Raw genomic sequence first — 18951 nt, forward strand, 5'->3', positions numbered from 1 at the left:
AAAAGAAGAAAAATAAATAAATAATAAGAAAAAAAAGCAGTAGTGATAATGTTGGCACACTCAGCCTAACAAGCAAAGCTGGTACATACAAAGGCCCTAGGAAATGCATTCACGTAGGGCGTGGTGGCGCACGCCTTTAATCCCAGCACTTGGGAAGCAGAGGTAGGAGGATCACTGTGAGTTCAAGCTTACTGTAAGAATACAGAATTCCAGGTCAGCCTAGAATAGAGTGAAATGCTACCTCAAAAAAACAAAAACAAAAACAAAAAAAAGAAAAGAAAAAAAAAAAGGAATGCATTCACACTCATTTTCCTCTCCAAACCAAAGATAATCGCCATTTAAAACTGAGTACTTAGCATTCCCTTGCAAGATATGACAGAGTGTATTACTTGTATCCATGTGTAGTTCAGAATTTGGTATGTTTTGAAACTTTGTATAAATTATATTGTTTATCCTTTGGTAACTAGTTTTTCTTACTCCTTTAAAAAAAATTAGCAGCTTAAAAGGTTCTACATAAATTATTACTGAACCAACATGTGTATATCAAGGAAAAGAAACATATTCCTAATTAAATATGTCCAACTGCCCCAAAAGTATAGACATTGTCAGTTTGCTAGGTAAGACTGACTGATGACCACGATTCCCTCTAAACAGGAGAGCCCTCCCAGTCTGTCCCTTACAGACCCAGGTTGGTTCTCCTTCAGTATCTTCTCTTAAAGTTGTACCTGATTTTGTTACCAATTTTCATCCGAATTTCCTGTTAAATGGGGTAATTTGCTTTTGTTTCTTAGCCAAGAATGGCTTGATTGTGAAATTCTTGTGAGAAGACATGGCAAGAAACTGGGCCAACTCAACTCACCATGATGGTAAAGAAAAACAGAAAGAAAAAAACGTTTCAGAACCACTTCAAGCCTGTGTTTTTTCGGCAGTTACTTAGTTTCTAGTTCTCTTGATCCTGTGTAGGTTTGAGAATAATACTTACCCACCAGCGTTGTTGAGGATTAAATAATAAAACAACAATATGTTGAAAAAGAAAAAAAATGTTCAATATTGTTTTTGTGATTTACCCATGATAGCTATCACACTTTTCATTTAAAAAATCTTTTTTAAAAAAAAAACATGAGAGAAGCCGAGCGTGGTGGTGCATGCCTTTACTCCCAGCACTTGGGAGGCAGAGGTAGAAGGATTGCCGAGAGTTCAAGGCCACCCTGAGACTACATGGTGAATTCCAGGTCAGCCTGAGCCAGAATGAGACCCTACCTCAAAAAACCAAAACCCAAAATAAAACAAAACAAAAACATGAGAGGGGGGGGGGAGGGGGAGGGAGAGGGAGGGAGGGAGAATAAGAAGATGGGCACGCCAGGGCCTCTTGCTGCTTCAGAGAAACTCCAGATGCAACACCCACTTTGTGAGTCTGGCTTTATGTAGGTACTGGAGAACTGAACCAGGACCAGCAGGCTTTGTAAGGAAGAAGTACCTTTAAGTGCTGAGACATATCACCAACACTTAAATTTCACTTAATGAACATATCAAAATTTATTAATCCATCATATATACCATGCACACCTATATGCAGTTATCTATTTTGTATATGTGCATTACATAAATATAGGTATTATGGTGTGAGTGTGTCCCCTAAAGGTTTACATGTTGGAAGCTTGATTTCTACTGTGGTAGTGTTAAGAAGCAGGTCATGGAACAATCACTCTTGGAAGAGATTGATATTCTTCAGGGACTTCAGTTTCCCCACGAGAGGATTGTTATAAGTGATACAGCCTAGCCCCTGAAATTTTCTGGCTTCTTGCCTCAGCATGTGACTCCTTCTACACAAAGCCAGCTCCCTATCTGTTCTCTGCTATGTTGTAATGCAGCCAGGGTTCCATCACCAGAGCCTGGAGAGATAAGTTGCCCAATATTGGGCTGACTATTAATCTCCAAAATTGTGGATTAAATAGACTTCTTTACAAAGTAGTCATATGAGGTGGGTTTTTGTTGTGTGTGTGTGTGTGTGACAAAATATCTGACAAGAGCAACTTAAGAAAGGAAGGGTTCATTTGGGCTTACAGTTCATCACGGTGGGGAAGGTGGAGCCATGAGAGCAGCAGGGGCATGAGCCGCAGCTGGCCATGCTGCGCCCACGTCAGGAAGCAGAGAGATGAATGCTGGTGCTCACTTTTCTCATTTCCCCTTTTATTTAGTCTGAGAATCCAGCCCTCGAGTGGTGCCACTCCCAGTCAGAATGGGTCCTCCCTCCTCAGTTAAACCTCTCTGGAAATATCACCACCGACACTCCTGCAGGTGTGTCTCCTAGGTGATTCTCTATCAGGTCAAGTTGATAATGAAGACTAAATACCACAGTACCCAATTTCAGGTATTTTGTTGTCAGTAACTATTGCAGTCGAGTTTGCATTGCTGGCAGAAAACATCCGACCAATAGCAGCTTGTGGGAAAAAAGGGTTTATTGTGGTTTACAGACTCGAGGGGAAGCTCCATGATGGCAGGGGAAACAATAGCATGAGCAGAGAGTGGACATCACCTCCTGGCCAACATCAGATGGGCAACAGCAACAGGAGAGTGTGCCAGACACTGGCAAGAGGAAGCTGGCTATAATGTCCATAAGCCTGCCCCCAGTAATACCCTGCCTCCTGTAGGCTTTAATTCCCAAATTGCCATTGGCTTGGGACCTAGCATTCAGAATACCTGAGTTTATGGGGGACACCTGAATCAAACCACTATAGTAACACAGCAGAAAGACAATATGTGTATATGCATGTGTGTACATGTCTGTGTTCATTTTTATTCCAGTTCTTGTGTTGAAATTGAGCGATAAAATGTGGTGACATAGGCTGTCCTTTCAGCACTTGGAAGGTGGAGTTACAAAGATCAGAAGTTCAAGACCAGTCTTAGCTGAATTCACATAGTGAATTCAAGGACAGCCTGGGCTACATTAGACCCCCTTTTTTTTTCGTTGTTATTATTGCTTTATTTCTTGAAATGTAGACAGAAGAACTTCAATTTGAGTAATCATTTAGGAGAGTGATATTGGAGAAATATAATTTTGAAAAGCATGCAATTCTATGCTAAGGTCATGGTCATGAGGATATCTTTTTTTAAATTTATTTTATTTATTTTTTTTTCAGCCTAAAACTTGCTTTTTTTAATTAAAAATTTTTATTAACATTTTCCATGATTATAAAATATATCCCATGGTAATTCCCTCCCTCCCCACCCCCACACTTTCCCATTTGAAATTCCATTCTCCATCATATTACCTCCCCATTACAATCATTGTAATTACATATATACAATCTGTTTTTTTTTTTTTTTTTTTTAAAGAGAGAGAGAGAGAGAGAGAAGGGAGGGTAATAAGGAGTAGGAGAGAGAGGAAGATGGACTAAGATGGAGGTCACTGGACCTCTTTATTCTTTCCAGTGTGACCACATAGAATACATCTCCTTTTCCTGCTTTACACACACACACACACACACACACACACACTACTTAGAGAGAGAGTCAGAGGGAGGGAGAGGAGAGAAATAGAATGATATGTGATGTAACATTTAAGCCATTTTAGGGGAAATTAGAAAGATTCTTTCCCTTCAAGGCAGGTAAGAAATGCCTTCAATATTTCTCAGTTTTAGCCGATCTTTCTCCTGTTATCTTACCTTCTGCCTTTTCTTTTTACTTTCTCTACCAGGGCTTCAGGCATCATGGGCTATTTTTGGACTAGTTGATGCAGCATGTGTCTGGTTTATATGACTAAAAGAAAGAAACAAATCTTCTATTTTAGCCCCCCATCCCCTGAGGAAGCTCTGGAAGTTGTTGGGACAGGGGACGTCACGTTCTTCAGTGGTGTGGCCACTGATAAGTTGCCCAGGCTCCAGTAACTAACCCCCTACCTGTCCTCATGCAAGGAACCCTACCCGAATTTAGTGAGTCACAGAAGCAGAGCAAAATGAAAGAAAACAAATGCCATACAAAAGTAGCAAGGGGACTAGTTGAAAAGGAATGGGAGTTAGATAAGAGAATAATGGGGGTGAATATGATCAAAATGCATTATGTGCAGTTATTAAATTATAAAAAAATCAAGTGCAATTTTTAAATTTATTGACAACTTCCATAATTATAGACAATAAATCATAATTCCTTTCCCCTTTGCAATTCCACTCTTCATTGTATAACCCCCCTCTCAATCAGTCTTTTATTTTAATGTCTTTATCTTTTTCTCCTACTATGGGGGGGTCTTGTGTAGGTAGTGCCAGGCACTGCAATGTCACAGATATCCAGGCCATTTTGTGTCTGCATTGTAAGGAGTCCTAGCCTCCCGTTGGTGCTTACATTATTTCTGCCACCTCTTCTACAATCAAACTACAACTTAAAAATCTCTACAGACTGAATGATAAAATATGAATATGCTGAAGATTGTTATTCATAATTTAAGGACATCCCATTTTGAGATTGTTAGATTTATTATGATTATTTGTTAAGCAAAGTAACTTTTTTTTTTTTTTTTTTTTTGAGGTAGGGTCTCACTCTAGCTAAGGCTGACCTGGAATTCACTATGTAGTCTCAGGGTGGCCTTGAACTCACAGTGATCCTCCTACCTTTGTCTCCCAAGTGCCACCACACCCAGCTTCAAAGTAACTTCTTAAATTTGCAAATAAGAGTACTTTATGGGGTTGGGGGAGATATCTCAGCTGTTAAAGGCACTTGCTTGCAAAGCCTATAGGCCCAGGGTTCAATTCCCTAGTGCCACACAAATGCTAGACATACAAAGTGGTGCACACGTCTAGAGTTTGTTTGCAGCAACAAGAGGCCCTGGCATACCATTTTCTTTCTCTCTCTCAAATAAATAAAATATTTTAAAAAGTAGTTTAGCTTTCTGTATTCTTCTAAGATATGTTACTAACAAGACAGGGAAAAAAAACACTTTTTTTTTTTTTCTTGGAAAGCTGTCCAGCTTTAGAAAGTTAGTTTCAGTGACTAAGTTTCTGGACTGACATGAAGATAATTTTAGGAGTGTTGTGGATAATGAGAAATTTCTGAGTATCAAGGAATGTCATTGGCCTGGATAAAGAAAATGGGATTCCTTAAATCATAAGAGTATCAGTCCTTTCTGTATCATAGTAATATCCTTGGTGTGGAGCATGACTGAAAATGAAGGTTTAACTCATTTGGGGGACGTGATCTTGAAAGAGGTGAACTATTATAAGGTCAAGGAAATTTTATCATACAGTATTTATCAGTTAATTTTTAATTTTCTATTCACCATTCATTTTCTCACATGGTAATAATAGTCTCAACAATTTTCTGTTTAATATTAAAATAAACATCTACAACATGTCAGGTTATTGGTCACAGCACTTGAAATATATGGTCCCTAACACAATAATCTCATATTCTGAGGAAGACTTGCTTTATGTGCTGGTTTTATCTACTTTATTGTGTCTTTGGTGGGGGGGGGGGTGCTAGAGATTAAGCCCAGGGCTTCTGTCTTATCACTGAGCTAGCTTCTAGCCCCTATTGTGTCTTCTTTTAGTTATTTTTCAGGTAGTGGATAAATGAATCTCTTAAACTGATCATTTAAAAAGCTATATTGACTGAGGAGACTGGGATGTGGGTTTGAATCTTGACTCTCACATATTTTAAAGTGACACTGATCCAGTTCATCTTGCTGAGCCTGTTTCATCTGTAAAATGATATATCCATAAGATTTATTTTGCAGGTTTGTGATGATTAAAACGAAAGGTGTGAAGGGCTCAACACAGTAAAAGCTTAAATTACTTCTACCTTTGGATAGATTTAAAAACAGTTTTCAGGGCTGGAGGGATGGCTTAGCAGTTAAGACGCTTGCCTGCAAGCCAAAGGACGCAGGTTTGATTCCCCAGGACCCACATTAGCCAGATGCACAAGGGGGCACATGTCTGGAGTTCGTTTGCAGTGGTTGGAGGCCCTAGCATGCCCATTCTCTCTCTCTCTTCCTCTTTCTCTGTCAAATGAATAAATAAATAAAAATAAGTATCAAAAAATAAAAAAGTTTTCAAAGTATTTTTGAGAGGACAGGTAAGACATATAAAAGGTAAGCATGTTGAGTTAAAGCTGAATAAACCTCATATGTGGCAGTGACTATGTAAGGACAAAGAACCAATTTAGATTCTTGAAATCCAGTGTAGCCAGGTTAGCTTATGTCCATGAATTACTGATTTAGGTTGAAATTGTACAAAATTTCCACCTTTTTGGATCAAAGCAGTTAGATACTGGCGATTTCATGTGGTCCACTTAGAAGCTGAAGAGGAGAGAAATGTAGAAATAAAAACTATGAAGGAAAGGGCATAGTCCTTCAGGTGTGGTCCATTAAACTCAGGCCATCTTGTTTTTCAAGCAAGCACCTTTAACTGCTGAGCCATCTCCCCAGGCCTGGTCTTGTTCTTAATACAGAATGGCTGTGGTCTTGCAGACAGATGTGGATCAAGCAAAATTTACTATGCTTTTCTCTTTGTAGAGTAGCAAGCATTTGAAGATCCCATGCCAGCATGTGTAGATACCTCTCAGGGTTTTCCAGTTCATCATATTTATAATGGAGTACGAAAACCCACACAGAATAGGGATACTGAAGGTAAGGTGAAATAAAATAGCACTCAGATATTTTTATGTAACACGGCCTGTGGGCAACACAGACCTTCTTCAAATAGTTTTGGAAAGTACATATAAATAATGCCCAAGCCAGGCATGGTGGTTCACACCTATAAACCCAGCCTGAGGTAGAAGGATCACTGAGTTCCAGATCAGAATGGGATAGAGTGAGATCCTGCCTCAATAAAACCAAACCAAACAAAACCCAGTGCTAAGCAATTGGGCTTCTATGCAAATGTTATAGTAGGTGCCATTGAGAGGCAGCTATTCTATGAAGAAAATAAATATCTTTCAATAAACCTCAAGATTTTTTTCATTAAACATTTTTTGTAGGTGATCAAACCCTTATGGAGGCTAAGTAAGGGCTCTACCACTACTGAGAAACACTCCCAGTCCTGCTTTTCAAGATCTGACTACAATACAGCACTAGTTAAGAAAAAATTTTTTCAAGACACTATCTTCATTTTCAGCCATTTTATGATATTCTGTGACTATCACTCAAGTGTGTTCTGAGAAGATTCCCTGAATCTGACCGTGCAGCAGTAATGCATAATACTTTTGCTACTAGAACTTCTTTGCACCAAAAGAATAAATTCAGGTATCCTCCTCCTTGACCAAGATTAGAAGTATTTTTCAAACATCACAATCATCTATGGGCCAAAGAGGGGGGAAAAAAAAAGTCCATGTGATCTTTTAATTATCATCAATGAAGACACAAATTTAATTCTTGTGGCTAAGAACTTTGCTTTCTGTGCATTTATAAAAGGGACATAAGCCCATATTTTTTCTGTCTCTTTTTATCTCTCTCTTCTTGCAAATAAGTAAGAATATTTTTATTTATTTACTTATTATTAGAAAGTCAGATAGATAGAACGGGTGTGCCAGGGTCTCCAGCCACTTCAAATTCCAAAAACATGTACCACTTAGTGCATTTGGCTTATGTGGGTATCGGGGAATTGAATCTGGGTCCTTAGGCTTTGTGGGCAAGCACGTTAGCCACAAAACCACCTCTCCAGCCCAGTAAAAAAAAAATTTTTTTTTAAAACTCTTATCTATTTGAGAGAAAGAGGGAGAGAGGAGAGGGAGAATGGGAATGCCAGGGCCTACAGCCACTGCAAACAAACTCCAAATGCATGTGCCCCCTTGTGCATCTGGCTTACATGGGTCCTGGGGAATCAAACCAAGGTTCTTTGGCATTGCAGGCAAAAGCCTTAACTGCTAAGTCATCTCTCCAGCCCTCAATAAAAACATTTTTAAAAAAGGGGCATAATAGGGCTGGAGAAATGGCTTGGTGGTTAAGTTGCTTGCCTGGAAAGCCCAAGGACCCAAGTTCTGTTCTCCAATACCACGTAACATCAGGTGTACAAGGTGGCACCTGCATCTGGAGTGAGTTTGCAGTGGCTAGAGGCCCTGGTGCACTCATTCTCTCTTAAATACTTTTATTTTTAAGGGACAAAGAACACTGCACTTCTGAAAAAGTACCTGAACTATCCTTTTTAGGGAATGAGCTTTCTACTCAACAGATCCAGGTATGGACCATGTGAGAATACTCTGTCAACCTCTTTCTCACTCTCCTTGTTTTCATCTTGTTCTTCCTTTTCAAGCCATCCATTCTTTTTCTAATTCTGCCCCATCAGCCATCTTGGTACTTTAGCACAATGTTGATACCATTTAGCTTTTAGTGTGATTCTTCTAGTGAAACGAGGGACCGTAAGGAATTACTATTGTAAGAAATGAACACGACTTTTAGACTTAGAATCTCAAATCTTGTTTTTGTATGTTTGTGTTTTTAAAGTCCCTGAAATTATCTTTTGCACAACCATCAGCCAAGTAACCACAGGTTTCCCATCCTATAGGATTATGAAGGACAAATATGTATTTGGGATCTGAGATGCAAGCTTGGTGTTTTGTAAATGGATTAAGACTTTTTTTAGTTAGTGTGAACAAAATCTAGTTCAAGTGCTAGGACTTCACAACCTCATTTATTATAAAAAATATAAGTACAATAATTGGAACATTCACTCGCTTGAAACAGAATTCTAATAAAAATATGTATTGCAACTAGTGTTTCCTCCTCTTGAATTTAACCTTCCTTGGCAACCACACCTAAAGGTAATAGGCAGTGATGGCTCTTGGCTGGCAGAATACACACATAAAACCTGAGCATTCCCCCCAGGATGACAGCTGGGCATCAAGGATGCCAAAGACAGGCTTGTTAACCTAATTTAGTAAGTGAAAAAAAAATTCAAGTGTAACCAGAATGCTCCAAGGAGGTGAGAGTCACTAAAAAAATGTTGGCAATAGTTGACTTGCTTTCTCAAGAGTGTTTGACAGTATCAAGAGGATTAAGTAGAGAACGTGTATGCAACAAAATGATTTTTAAAAAAATCTGCTCCACTGAGCACACACATATAAAATGAAATACATTTTAATTTTTGGCACCACTATCCAGATTTAAGACTTTCCTCCTCAAGTAACTGCCGAGGTTACTTGAAATTCTTTTTAGGTGCCTACTTCTAGTGTACAAGAAAGTGGGAGACAGTTGAAAACCTCGGGCAAAGGGGGATGGGAATGAGATGGATCCCACAGTGAATCAGAGAGCTGAATGTGTGTGCGTGTGAAAAAAAAAAATCCTCCTCCAGCCTCGGAGGGGGTGTCTCCCCCAATACCAGCTCCCTCCCTCCGGACTGGCGGGGCGGGTCTGGTTTGCTCAGTAGCTGCAGCGGCCGCAGCGGCAGCCCCGGGGCTGAGCGCGGTGGCCTTCCGGCAGCGCCGGGAAGCGGCTGCTCCGAGAGCCCGGAGGCCCTGGGGGAGATCCCGACGAGGCTGCTGCTGGGATGGAGGAGACGCCGAGTGGAGCCGGAACCGCCGGGGACAGAGTCCCTTCCCCAGCTCAGCTCCCCGACGAGCCCGGCGGGGCCTGCTTCAGAGGCCAAGCGAGGCGGAAGAGGCCTGCGCCGCGGCAGCCGGCGAGCGAGGCGGGCACAGCGGGGTAACGCGCGAGCCGGAGCCGCTCTCGGGAACCTACGGCGCCACGGCCGCTCATTGTCTCTCCCCCCTCCCTCCTCTCCACCAGGGGAGGGGGGGCAAACAGGAAGCGCGCCCGGCCGAGCGACCGACGGGCCTCCGGACCAATGAGCGCCGCTGACGGAGAACGTAGCGGCAAATGAGCGCGGGGAAGAGGGGCGGAACTTCCGGGCGGGCTGTCACCCTCTTCCCCCCTTTTGGGCTTGGAGGCTCCACCTTTTGTGTTTCCCGCACAGTCAATCAAAATAGGAAAAAAAAAAAATCCCCGGACCGCTCCGGCCGTGTCCGCCGCCGCTTCCCGCATCCTCACCCGCCGCCGCCGCCTTCGCTCCTCACCATGTGTAAGGCGGCGGGGAGCCCCGCCTGAGGTGCCCTAAACACACTATGACCGGTACGTAAAAGCCGAGAGTGAGAGAGAGAGCGCAACCCCCTTTGCTACCGCCGATCACAAGCCCGCCCGGGCCGCCACCGGCTCCGGGCCCCGAGCGTGCGCCCGAGCGTTTGTCTGTGAGAGGCCAGAAAAGCCGCACTCCCCCCCTCTTCGCCTTCCTCCCTTCCCCGCCAGCCGCCGAGCAACCCTCTCTCCCAAAGCAGCCACGCCGCCGTCCGCCCGCCGGGCCCGCGAGGCGGAGGCGAGGCGAGGCGGGCCTGGTCCGCCGGGAGCGCATCCCCCTGTGTGTGCGGACGCGGGCGGCGGGCGGGCGTGTGTGTGAGTGACTGACGGTGCGAGAGGAGCGAGCGGCGCGAAGGGAAAGGGGAGGAGAGGAGGAGAGGAGAGGAGAGGGGGCAGGGGCAGCGCGGGGAGGAGGAGGAGGAGGAGGAGGGTTACAGCCGCGGCGGGCGGGGGCAGCGGCAGCAGCAGGAGGGGAGGAGGGAGGAGGGAGGGAGCCGGGCGCGCCGCCGCGGCTGCGGCCGGGGGGCGGGTGGGGGAGGGGCGGGGGCCGGGGCCGGGCTCCGGAGTCACTGGGCCGCGGGCCCCCTCCCTCCCTCCCTCTTTCTCGCTCTCTCTTCCATCCGTCTTCCTCCCCACCCACCCCCACCCCCCCGCGCTGTGCCTGCAGCTCCCGAAAAGCCCGTGAAACAAGAGGAAATGGCTGCCTTGGACGTGGACAGCGGCAGCAGCAGCGGCGGCGGCGGTAGTGGCGGCGGCGGCGGCGGCCACGGCGAGTATCTGCAGCAGCAACAGCAGCAGCAGCAGCAGCAGCAGCAGCACGGAAACGGCGCGGCGGCGGCGGCCCAGGTGAGGAGCGGCTGAGCGCGGCCCGACACTCTCGCTCTGTTCCCCCCCACCCCCTCGCGCCGCTTTCTCCTCCCCTCGCCTCTCCCCTCCCTCCCGGGCTCGCTCCCTCCCCGCCCCTCCCCCGCCCCGGGAGCTGCTCGCCCGCCCGCCCGAGGCGCCAACGCTCCGACCCCGCCCGCGCTCCCCCGCCCGCCTGTCCTCCCGCGCGCCCGCCCGCCGCCTTTTTTGTGCGTGTGTGAGTGTACGAGGGTGCGCGCCCTCCCGGGGTGGGATCGGGGCGAGCGGGCGGGCGGGCGCGCGGGCGGAGGTGCAGGCCCGGCGCGTGAGCCCTCCGCCGGCGCCACGGCCGCCGCCGCCGCCGCCGCCAGGCCCGAGTGCGGGAGAGCGCGAGGAGAGCCGAGGAAGAGGAGGTGGCGGAGGAGAGCGCGGGCCGCCGGGCGAGCCGCACTTCCTGTGCGAGCGGGCCCGGCCCTAACCGCCACCCCCCTCTCCCTGTCTCCCCTCCTTCTCTGAACCCGCCCATCGGGGGTAGGACGCTCAGCCGTCACCGCTCGCTCTGCTGGCCGCTACCTGCAGCAAGATAGGGCCGCCATCGCCGGGCGACGACGACGACGAGGAGGCGGCCGCCGGAGCCGGGGCCCCCGCCGCCGCCGCCGCCGCCGCCGCCGCAGGAGCGGTAAGTCCCGCGCGCGCGCGCGCGCGCGCGGCCCGCCCCCGCCGAGGCCCGGCGCCCGCCATCCCGGGCCTACGGCGCGCCCGCCAGCCCCACAGGCCTCGCGCGCGGCCGGCCCCGTGCTCTCCGCTGCCTTCTCCGGGGCCTCTCGGGGGCTTGTCAGTGCGGCCCGTCGCCGGGAAGTGGGAGAAGGGGTCGGGCGCGGGGCTCCGCGGTGAACCGAGGGCCCTCCTGGCAAGCGCCGGCCGCCCCCAGACCGAGGCTCGGGTGCGTGCGCTCCGCGGAGCTGGGCCTCCTCCTGCGGGAAGGCGCCGGACCCGAGCGGTACGGGTCGCCTGTTGCGGAAAGAAGCCCCTTTCGTCTGCGTGCATGTAGGCGCGAACGCCGTCCAAGTCCGTTTTCTAGCATGTCGCTCAAAATCGTGGGGTGTTCCTTTTTGTGGACTACAGCTTGGTATAAATTTCCCCTAAGCAGGGTGAGGGTGAAACCTTTACGGACTCTAGGAATTTAGCAGTTACTTAGCACTTCGGCTTTTGAAGTTGACTGTGAGTATCAGTGCTACCAACAAAAGTAAATGTGTAGTTTTAGTTAGGCGCATGTGAACGCATCCTGCACTGACAATTGAATTTGATAGGCAAAACTGTTTTCATTCTATCGTGACTGGTCATCTGATAGGATGTGTTGGGAGTCTGTTGGAAGTGGTTCTAGTGTCTGGGGCAGGTGGGAGGAGGTGGTAGTGTTAGGTGACGGTTTAACACAAAATTAGGAGCGCTGTAGACCATGCATTTTAGATTTACAAGGATTGGTAGGTGTGTTCATCTACTAACAGTCCTTGGTTAACTGTTTTTGTGGTGGATTAATAGGAATTGATTTCTGTGTGTTTAGAATTGTTATTGCAGACAGAAAAGTTTGATATTTGGTACAGAAAATGCTTCATATGTTAAAAGTTAATGATTAAGTTATATTATTGGCAAATAAGTGAATTCAGTGCCTCAAGTTATCCTCTGGGGGATGTGAATAGTTTTAATGCTTTGTGTTTTTGTGAACAGATTAAAGTGTAAGAACAGTTATGTTGGAGAAGTATTGTTACTTTAAAACAAATTTAGGGATTAGTAAACCTATTAAATAAGCTATATCCCTTCAGTACCCAAGTACCAAACTAAATTAACAGGTTATTTTGCCAAACCACAAGAAAAATTAAAAACCTTTGTTACTTTCTCATTTCTTTTTGAGCAAGGTCTCACTCTAGCTCAGACTGACTTGGAACTCTGTTGCAGAGGCTGGCCTTGAACTCAACGCTCCTCCTCTCAACCTACTGAATGCTGGGATTATAGACAGGAGCCCACCAGCCCTGGTTAAATACAACGAATTTTCATGTAACTCCACGAGGTTTAAACATCAGCTTACAGTTAGGGGAAGGGAGAGGAGGAGATGAAACATACAGGGATGAAAATACTACATCTGTTAGGTTGATGCCTAGGGTTAGAGTATGGACATTTTTGTGTAGAGTTGTTTCCTCTAAGTCCTTCTCTGAACTACCAAATCACTATTGGCAACATATTGTCCACCACATGAACATGAGCTAGGATCATTTAAGAAATCTGAAATTTATCAGATAATCATAATTTGTTAATCATAATAAAATGAAAATAAAATTTTGCCAGAGGTCCGGAAAAGTGCAGTTTTTGTATGTTTGGTGTCTGATAAATCTCCTTTCACTTTGAGTCAAGTTGAAACAGGCAGAATTAACAGTTGAGTAAGTTGAAAAAAACTAAACTGACTTGTGTATGGATACTAATAGAAAGTAGTTTTTCTCATTAAAAACTGAATCAGATGTTATTTTCATATTCCAGAAAATGAGTTTGAGGGCTTTTTTTTTTTTCTTGAAACATGGTCTCCGTCTAGCCCAGGCTTGCCTGGAAATGTTGCTGAGGGGAACCTTGAACTCCTGATCCTTCTGCCTGTAACCTGAGGGCTGTAATTACAGATGTTTGCCACTACACTCGCTTTTATCTGGTGCTGGAGAATCTAACCTGAGGCTGCCTATATGCTAGGCATCACTCTACCAACTGATCTACATAGCCTCTGCCCATAATGGACATAGTTTTTCCCCTTAAAAATGTGTTTAAGGGCTGGAGAGATGGCTTAGTGGTTAAGGCACTTGCCTGTGAAGGCTAAGGACCCAGGTTTGGTTCTGCAGGACCCACTTAAGCCAGATGTACAAGGTGGCGCATGTGTCTGGAATTCTTATGTAGTGCCTAGAGACCCTGGTGTGCCCATTCTATCTGCCTCTTTATCAAATAAATAAAGCTTTTAGAAAGTGTGCTTAGATAATATTTTATTTTTTAAAAGGTTGATTCTTATTTGTTAGAGAGAATGGGTGCATTAGGGCCTCTAGTCACTGCAAACGAACAACAGACGCATGAGCCACCTTGTGCATCTAGCTTACATGGTTCCTGGAGAGTCAAACCTAGGTTCTTAGGCTTTGCAGAGCATGTACCTTAACCACTAAGCCATCTCTCCAGCCCAGATAATATTTTAATAACTCAAATTACTGGAAGTCACAAGAGGCTATATAGTTTTTTGTAGCTATGTTTTTTAAAAAAGTTTAGTAATTTTAGATTTATAGCATAGTTGGATATAAAGAATTGTTACTTTATACCCTTCACCCAACTTTCTCTAATGCATAGTTAAAATCAAGTGGAAGTGTTCAAATTCAAGCCAGTTTAGCTTGATAATTTCAAATTAAAAGGGCCTAGGATTGGAGAGATAGTTTAGTGGTTAAAGTGCTTGCTTGTGAAGCCTAAGGACCCAGGTTCTACTCCCCAGTACCCATGTAAGCCAGATGTACAAGGTGGTGCATGCATCTGGAGTTCCTTTCAAGTGGCTAGAGGCCCTAGTGTGATCATTCTCACTTTATCTGCCCCTTCCCCTCCCTCATCCCCCTCACCCCACATGGCGCACTTGCTCTCGTGCTCGCTCGCGCGCTCTCTCTCTCTCTCTCTCTCTCTCTCTCTAGTGAATAAATAAATAGGGCCTAGAAAAGTTAGTTAACTACACTAAGACTTGCTTTACATACTGCTTTGAATTTGGAATTTATTATAAAAGAAGATCCTGGCCAAGGGTGTTTGTATATATAGTGCTGAAGAGTTCCAATCACAAAATGGTTTGACCTGTAATGCCCCATAATATGATAGTGAATGATGCCTTTGTATCTTGTTATTAAAGTTGTGTGTTGTGGTTAATTTTACTATTAAGTTAGGAAATATGTTGATATTTTATGCAAATAATAACATAAAAATTGCATTGTAAACTTGTATGTTATTAATTTCCTTTGTACTTAAGTGAAGTAAATTGTACAGATAAATAGTATAAAAGTCATTTCCTGGTCTTTGGTTAAGTTGTCAATTCAATATTCATTAGTTTAGCAGATAGCTTATTTCAAGAAAAGGACATTTTTACCATTACTTAAGCCTTACATGGCTTTGATGTAGTTCAGTAGTAGACTACTTGCCTAGTATTTACAAAGTTGGATTCCAACCCTAACACTGGAGGGGGGAAGTCCTATGATGTCATTGAAACTGCTATATTGAAGTCTGTCTTAATTCAACTAATACTCCTTGAAATTTTTCTTCAGTATTTGCCTAAGAATGCTTGCTTAATTACATCTTAGCTTCACACTTTTTCTAATTTTCATTAATATGCCTTTCTTACTCATTTCTGTCTTTTATAAAGCCACCTGGGGGGTTGAGAAGTTATTTATTCTTGGAAATGCTATACAATGGTAGTGAATTTTTTCTTTTTCCCTTTCTCTTGAAATCGTATTTTCTCCTAGCCCTAGCCCCACATTTTAATGCTCAGTGGCACTGGAAAATGCCCTTGTAGTGAACTGCTATGGTAATATCATTGCTCCTGTAGGTTGTGATCTGCTTACCTTGTGTGTACATTTGTAGAGCAGAATAAAGAGGGCCTTCAGCTGCAAATTTTAGAACAATTGTCAACAGGTCAGATGATGTTTTCATTGTTAATTATTTCAATAAGAAGTAGAGTTACTGAGAAAAACACTGGTGTTTTTTTTTCTCATTTGGAAAGTTATATGGAGGGTTATCTTGCATCTCAGCCAATAGCAGTTCTCTCCTCGTTGTGTTTTTATGTTTCTTTCTTTGTTCCTAGAGTGTTTCCAGTAGTGTAATGAAATTTTTACAACTTTTTTTATACTCGACAGCTTTCTTATTTATCCTTTTTCATTAGCGTTTAGTATTATCCTTTTTCATTAGTGTTTAGTATGCCTTTCATTGGTATGTTGTTTACAAATGAATGGGCTTAAAACGATTTTAGTTTTTGAAATATTTGGAACTTGTTCATTGTGGGGAAATGGCTTAGCTGTTAAGGTGTTTGCCTGCGAAGCCTAAGGATCCATTTCCCCAAGACCCACGAAAGCCAGATGCACAAGGGGACGCATGTGTCTGGAGTGCACCCAGTCTCTCTTTTGTCTCTTCCTCTGTCTCTTAGATAAACAAAATAAAAAAATAGATTTATAGTGGGTCTTTAGCTTTTTATATTGATTTTGCTTATTTAGTTGAGAGAGAGAGAATGAATATGGGTGCGCCAGTGTCTCTAGCCACTGTAGATGAACCCCAGACACATATGTCACTAAGTGCATCTGGCTTATGTGGGTCCTGGGGTATTGAGCCTGGGTCCTTAGATGTTGCAGGCAAGTTCCTTAACTGCTAAGCCATCTCTCCAGCCCTGGTCTGTAGGATTTTTTTAAGGAGCTCTAGTATTTCAAAGTCAGTTTAATTGATTGATCTCTATCATTCCATTTCTTTCTGTAATTTTCTTTGCAGAGATTTGAAAGTAGATTTGCATATTGGTTTTACTTCATGCCAGGAATTGTTCTAGGTACTTAATGGGTATTTTTCAAATCTGTTCTTAAAGACTTAGTACTAATAATGATACCTTGGGATCACAGCGATACACATATACGTATGCTTATACGTACATACACAAATGTACACATATATTTACTTTTCTACTTTTTCTTTTTATCTTTCAGATTGGGGCTTGATATGCAGACTAGGCTGGCCTTGATCTTGAGATTCCTTTTGCCTTATGTTTAGAATTTTCTTTCCCTTCCTTTCTTTCTTAGAGAATTGGCATGCCAGGACCTTTAGCCACTGCTACCAAACTCCAGACGCATGCTCCATCTTGTGTGCATGTGCTACTACGTGCTTGCGTCACCTTGTGCATCTGGCTTATGTGGGATCTGGAGGGCTAACATGAGAGTCCTTAGGTTTCACAGGCAAGCGCTGTAGCTGCTAAGCCATCCCTCTAGTTATAGATTTTCCTTTATTGAGCTGCTTGTATTGCTTAGAAAAATGATACTATAGTTTATTTAGTTCAGCAGAGTGATGACTTGGCCAATATTTACTCAGACTTTATATTTGAGTAGTTGTATTTTCAAGAAATTTCTTGACTAGAAAGCTGGTTTCTCATGGTTGAATATTAATTGTTGTTTAGCAAAAATAAATAAAAATAAGCTTTAGACACCATAAATTTGACATATTTTTGAAGAAAGGCAAAGGTACAAAATGCCACTGTTTTAAAATTAGTTTCATAGTATGTTATATTTTTGTCTAAAAGTTGAGAATGCTTGTTAAATTAATTCAGGCCAGGAAAAGTTGATTATCCAGTTGAATAATAACCTTAAATGGTTAGTTTTTTTTTTGATATAATTTGTTTAGATTTTAACCTAAAACAGACTTCAAATCAGTCTTCAGCTTACGTAAATGCCAAAAGACTGGAATAAAACAAATTGCTATTGTAGTGTTAGGAAAGGTGTCTTTTGGTTATAATTTCAAATTGAAGTCAAAGAATAACAAGTGTTATTGCCTGGTGCTTCATTTATTTTATTTTTGTTGTACTAGGGCGTTTCTCTCTCTTTAGTCTATTCTGCCTTTATTTCAGTCTCTACTGGACTTGTTTTATATTGATACAAATACCAGTGTGTTTGTACCCTCCACTTGCTTATAAGTCTTTTATAGCTTTCATGAATGCACTATCTGCAGAATAAAGTCTAAACAACTTAGTAGGCTCTAAAAAGCCATTCACAGGCCTATTCACCATTACTTTTGTCTATGAATATGAGCCTTATCTGGATACTCTCTTGAACTCCACACTGCATATTATTCTAGTTTCTTTTTGTTTTGTGACTTTATTGTTGGTATACCTTTATAGAAATTTTATTTTTTATTCTAATTATACTTCAAGTGTTTAATGTGAAATCACTGTCCCCTCCCTCAAATCTTTCATGTTCTCATATATATGGCTGTCTGCTTGAGTAGAGGGTAACCATTTGTTGACAGGGATTGGCAGATATGTTTTAATGTTTGAATTGAGTCAAGAATGAACTGTGGATCATTCTTTGAAATATAAACTCAACTGCATGAAAATTAGTAATGTCCTTAAGAAATAGAAGACATTTAGGTATATAATCTATTCAAAATTTTGTGGAATGGTTTGTCAGGAGAACAATACTTATCTTAATGGTTTTTAGGTCACAGATCCCCTTTAAGAATATAGTGGAACCCTAGGTTATTTCTTCTGTTCTTCAAGTTGTACTTTTCTTTAAAGGTAGATATATTGGTTTGGAAGCTGCAGGGATCCCTTGGAGCCCAATCCTATGTCCTTGGTTAACAATGGTAACTATATACATAAACTATGAGGATGATACTTCAGATTCTTGTATGTTACAGAATACAAGCCATGTGTGCCTGGCATTCTATGGAATCTTAGAATGGCAGGTAAAGCAACAGTCTATATACCAGCTTTTAGGTGAGAAGGAACATTTTTCAGATGGAGCTGTTTTGCTGTGTGATCACAGGACAATTAACCTTGCTCACTTTTTTTTTTTTTTTTTAAGGCAGGGTTTCACTCCACACCTTACTCTGGCCTTGAACTCTTGGTGATCCTCCTACCTCTGCCTTTTCAGTTCTGAGATTGCAGTCATGGGCCACTATTCCTGGATGCCAGGTGTTTTTTATTTTTTAAAATTTTATTCATTTATGTGTAAGCAGAGAGAGAGGGAGAGAGAGAAAGGGAGAGAGACAGACAGACAGACAGAGATATCACCATAGCCTCTAGCTGCTATAGTTGAACTCCAAATGTATGTGTCAGTTTGTGCATCTGGCATTATGTGGGTGTTGGGAATTGAACTTGGGTTGTTAGGCTTTGCAGGCTGGTGCCTTAAATGCCATCTCTCCAGCCTCCCCTTTTGAGGTACAGTAAATTTTTTTTTTTGTAGCAGTAGTTTATGAAAAAAGTAAAGTTTAGTAGCTTGCCCTGTGAGTTTACTCTAGAGTACAGTAATACATGCCAT

The 18951-nt window shown here is 43.3% G+C and overlaps 1 protein-coding gene and 1 pseudogene across 2 annotated transcripts in view; one reads left to right on the top strand and one right to left on the bottom strand.

The window, feature by feature from the left end:
* Window positions 1-676: 676 nt before the first annotated feature.
* Window positions 677-831, bottom strand: LOC105944134 (annotated as a pseudogene).
* An 8849-nt stretch (window positions 832-9680) lies between these two features.
* Window positions 9681-18951, top strand: part of Sp3 (Sp3 transcription factor) — a 58664-nt gene continuing 49393 nt past the window's right edge. The window contains exons 1-3 of one of the 2 annotated variants that reach the window (XM_045146980.1): window positions 9681-10051; window positions 10722-10900; window positions 11433-11576. In XM_045146980.1, coding sequence (XP_045002915.1) covers window positions 10045-10051; window positions 10722-10900; window positions 11433-11576 — 330 coding nt within the window. In that variant the 5' untranslated portion in view covers window positions 9681-10044. The remainder of the gene's footprint in view (window positions 10052-10721; window positions 10901-11432; window positions 11577-18951) is intronic. The other variant, XM_045146979.1, reaches the window with a different exon arrangement.

The sequence above is a fragment of the Jaculus jaculus genome, chromosome 4, assembly GCF_020740685.1.
Source record: "Jaculus jaculus isolate mJacJac1 chromosome 4, mJacJac1.mat.Y.cur, whole genome shotgun sequence".
Classification (NCBI taxonomy): Eukaryota; Metazoa; Chordata; class Mammalia; order Rodentia; family Dipodidae; genus Jaculus; species Jaculus jaculus.